This window comes from Protobothrops mucrosquamatus, unplaced genomic scaffold, assembly GCF_001527695.2.
Source record: "Protobothrops mucrosquamatus isolate PMUCROS unplaced genomic scaffold, P.Mucros_1.0 scaffold10839, whole genome shotgun sequence".
Lineage (NCBI taxonomy): Eukaryota > Metazoa > Chordata > Lepidosauria > Squamata > Viperidae > Protobothrops > Protobothrops mucrosquamatus.
Window position 1 is genome coordinate 4,776 of NW_015396623.1, and position 3,302 is coordinate 8,077.

Genomic DNA, 3,302 nt, shown 5'->3' on the forward strand with positions numbered 1-3,302 from the left:
GTCACAGTGTCCCAGGGGCATGTGAAGTGACCAAAACCTGCTGCAACCACCCAGCAGACGGGGGGGGGGGAATAAAAACCAAACACCCCCCACCCCCGCTGCCAATCCTCAACAGAAATGCTCACAACAATGAAAATCTTGGACAGCAAGAAGAGCGCGGCCAGGCAGGTGTCTTGCTCGGCTGTGGCTTGGGGGACACTTTTTTCAGTGCCATTGTAACTTCAAACAGTCACTAAGTGAACTGTTATAAGTCGAGGACTACCTGTACTTTATCACTTTTTTCCTTTTTTTTTTTTTGGTCATCAAGTTTTTGACCCCTTGCTAGGTGACTGTTGGTACTCAGATGTTGCCATATCCTAAAAGTGGTACAATGGGTGAAAAGGTTGAAAAGCCCTGGTCTAATCCACACAGGAAAAGGGGCTCCTACAGATACATGGGTATCTGTACATGTATGTGTTTATGTTGCCATCTTTAAGAATTCCTAGTTAGCTTCAAAGGTCAACAAGGCAATGTGTGCAAATGCTTATAGTTTAAGATGTCTAGAGAGTATCTCTGAGAGCACAGGAATTTATTTTCATGATCTCAACTAAATTTTGTATGAACCCAGACATAGTTTCTGTTTTGGTTGCATATCAGGTTTTTGTCATTTCAGCATAGGAAGAGAAAGGCAGTGACATTTAATTGATTTTCCTATTTAGGCAGATGCTTGCAAATCCTTGCAAATTCTGTTCCACCTTTTTCACCTTCTATCTAAAACAGTGTTTCTCAATCTTGGCAGCTTGAAGATACGTGGACTTCAACTCTCAGAATTCCTCAGCCAGCCATGTGTGTATTGTGAAAGACCGATTCAGGGATGTCAATTCACACCTCTCTTTTGAATTTGCCAGATAACTTTAAGCAAATTGGTGTTTCTCAACCATAGTTCCACTATTAATTTGCAGTTTTTGGATGCAGTCAGAGTAATTTATGCCACAATTGAAAGGATTACTGGGATTATGTGAGGGTAACAATAGGTCCTCCAGAGGACTACCTGAAAATGTTTACTATTGTTAGTGTTCTTGGTTACAAGCCAACAACAAACAACAACAAAAGGACCAGGACAAACCAAATAATCATTCTGCCTGCCTTTGATGTTCAGCTGAATCTTCCCTCCACTCCAGGTGACAATAGCTTGTGATGCAGTCCTCAGTTCGAAATCTCCCTACAGAAAGCAAGACCCAGACTCATGGGAAGAAGAGCTGCAAATCTCCAAACATGCCAACACTCTGGTGCAAATGGACAACGGGGTCAGGATTCCACCAAGGTGAGATTGTTGTGTTTTATACACAAAGAAATGAATTATTAAGGGAAGGAAGGAAGGAAGGAATATTTATGTTCCTCTATAGCAGTGGTTCTCAACCTTTTTAATGCCGTGACCCCCAACCGGTCGTAAGTCGAGGACTAAACCGGTTGTAAGTCGAGGACTAAACCGGTCGTAAGTCGAGGACTAAACCGGTCGTACGTCGAGGACTAAACCGATCGTAAGTTGAGGACTACCCAACCGGTCGTAAGTCGAGGATTTTCCCTGCCCGGGAGTGCCGCGCATGTGTGGTTCCGCCCCCTGCGCCGGCCGAGGCGTAGCTGGCAAGCGGCAGAGACGGAGCAGGCCGACCACCAGCTGGCCCAGCTCAAGGGAGGTAAGGCACCCGCCGGAAAAGGGAAAAAAAAATGGCGGACAGCCTTGCTTGGCGACCCCTGTGAAATGGTCAATCGACCCCAAATGGGGTCGTGACCCATAGGTTGAGAACCGCTGCTCTATAGGTAAGGAAATATCTCTGAAACGATGACCCAACGGGGCACGGATTGTCCAGCAGTAATGAAAAGGAAGCTGTTCTGGTCATATTCTAAAGGGCTCATGGCATAGATAGAGAATACACAGCTGTCAGTTCAGAATTTTCTGAATTGATGATGGGATTGGGAGAGGAATGATCTCTCGTTATGATTTTGTTTCTATATATTGGGACTCTGATTCATGATGGCTGAGGGACGAAATATATTCCTGTTTCTTTAAATAGATAACTAAATCTTTTTTAGTGTAAAGAAGTAATCCTAAACCAACTCATTACAGATAGTTCTCGACTTACCACAGTTAGTTTAGTGACCGTTCAAAGTTACAACGGCACTGGAAAAAGTGACATGATCATTTTTCACACTTAACGACCGTTGCAGCATCCCCATGGCCACATGATCAAAATTCAGACGCTTGGCAACTGACTCTTTTTTTTTTATGACGGTTGCAGTGTCCCGGGGTCATGTGATCCCCTTTTGTGACCTCCTGATAAGCAGAAGTCAATGGGGAAACCAGACTCATTTAACAACCGTGTTACTAACTTAACCTCTGCAGTGATACACTTAATAACTGTGGCAAGAAAGGTCGTAAAATGGAGCAAATTTCACTTAGCCATTGTCTCACTGAGCAACAGAAATGTTGGGCTCAATTGTGGTTGTAAGTTGAGGACTGCCTGTATATCATAATGCAATGTTGGCATGTTCAGGTTCAACCAAATTGATGCAGATTCATTCTGGTTGTGACTTTGGATATCCTGAAGACATTTCTTTCCTTCCTTTGACTGCTATGGGCATCTACAGTTAATTGAAGCGGGTGGGGTGGATTTCCTAGAATAATAAATAAATGAGGTGATCTTTTGCTAATCCAATTCCGGGTAGCTGAAAAACGAAAGTCAGCTTCATGCTGCCTGTTTGACTCTGGCAATTTGTTTTGCAGTGGCTGGAAGTGCTCCAAGTGTGACTTACGGGAGAATCTTTGGCTAAACCTCACTGATGGATCAATACTTTGTGGCAAATGGTTCTTCGATGGCAGTGGAGGAAACGGACATGCGCTCGAACATTACAAGGAGATGGGTTATCCCTTGGCAGTGAAGCTTGGAACGATTACTCCTGATGGTGCAGGTTAGTGAAAGCTTGTGCTGATGATCAGCAGCAGCCTTTTGATCTCTGTACGTTGTTTTTCACTACCGGGTTTCCCCGAAAGTAAGACCTACCCTGAAAATAAGCCCTAGCTTGATTTTGGGGGTTGGGCCTAATATAAGCCCTAGTTTGGGGGCATGTGTCTGATTAACGAAACACTTAAAAGGACTTTCAGGCATATTTTCTCCTAAAAGCATTTATTAAGGTTACAGAGACGTCAGTACAGCATGGTGGAAATGCTTAGGTCTGGCTTCTCTTCCGTTACGCATATACATTCTAAGCATTTCCCCCCCCCCCCTTATTTTGGGGTCATGGTTCACATCTTCCAATCAACT

General features: G+C 44.0%; 1 protein-coding gene across 1 annotated transcript in view; it reads left to right on the forward strand.

The window, feature by feature from the left end:
• LOC107301229 (ubiquitin carboxyl-terminal hydrolase 13-like) overlaps positions 1-2,949 on the forward strand; it is a gene marked incomplete at both ends in the record, with an annotated part of 7,045 nt that extends 4,096 nt beyond the window's left edge. The window contains 2 exons of the mRNA XM_015830483.1: positions 1,161-1,303; positions 2,765-2,949. Coding sequence (XP_015685969.1) covers positions 1,161-1,303; positions 2,765-2,949 — 328 coding nt within the window. The remainder of the gene's footprint in view (positions 1-1,160; positions 1,304-2,764) is intronic.
• Between the last annotated feature and the right edge of the window lie 353 nt (positions 2,950-3,302).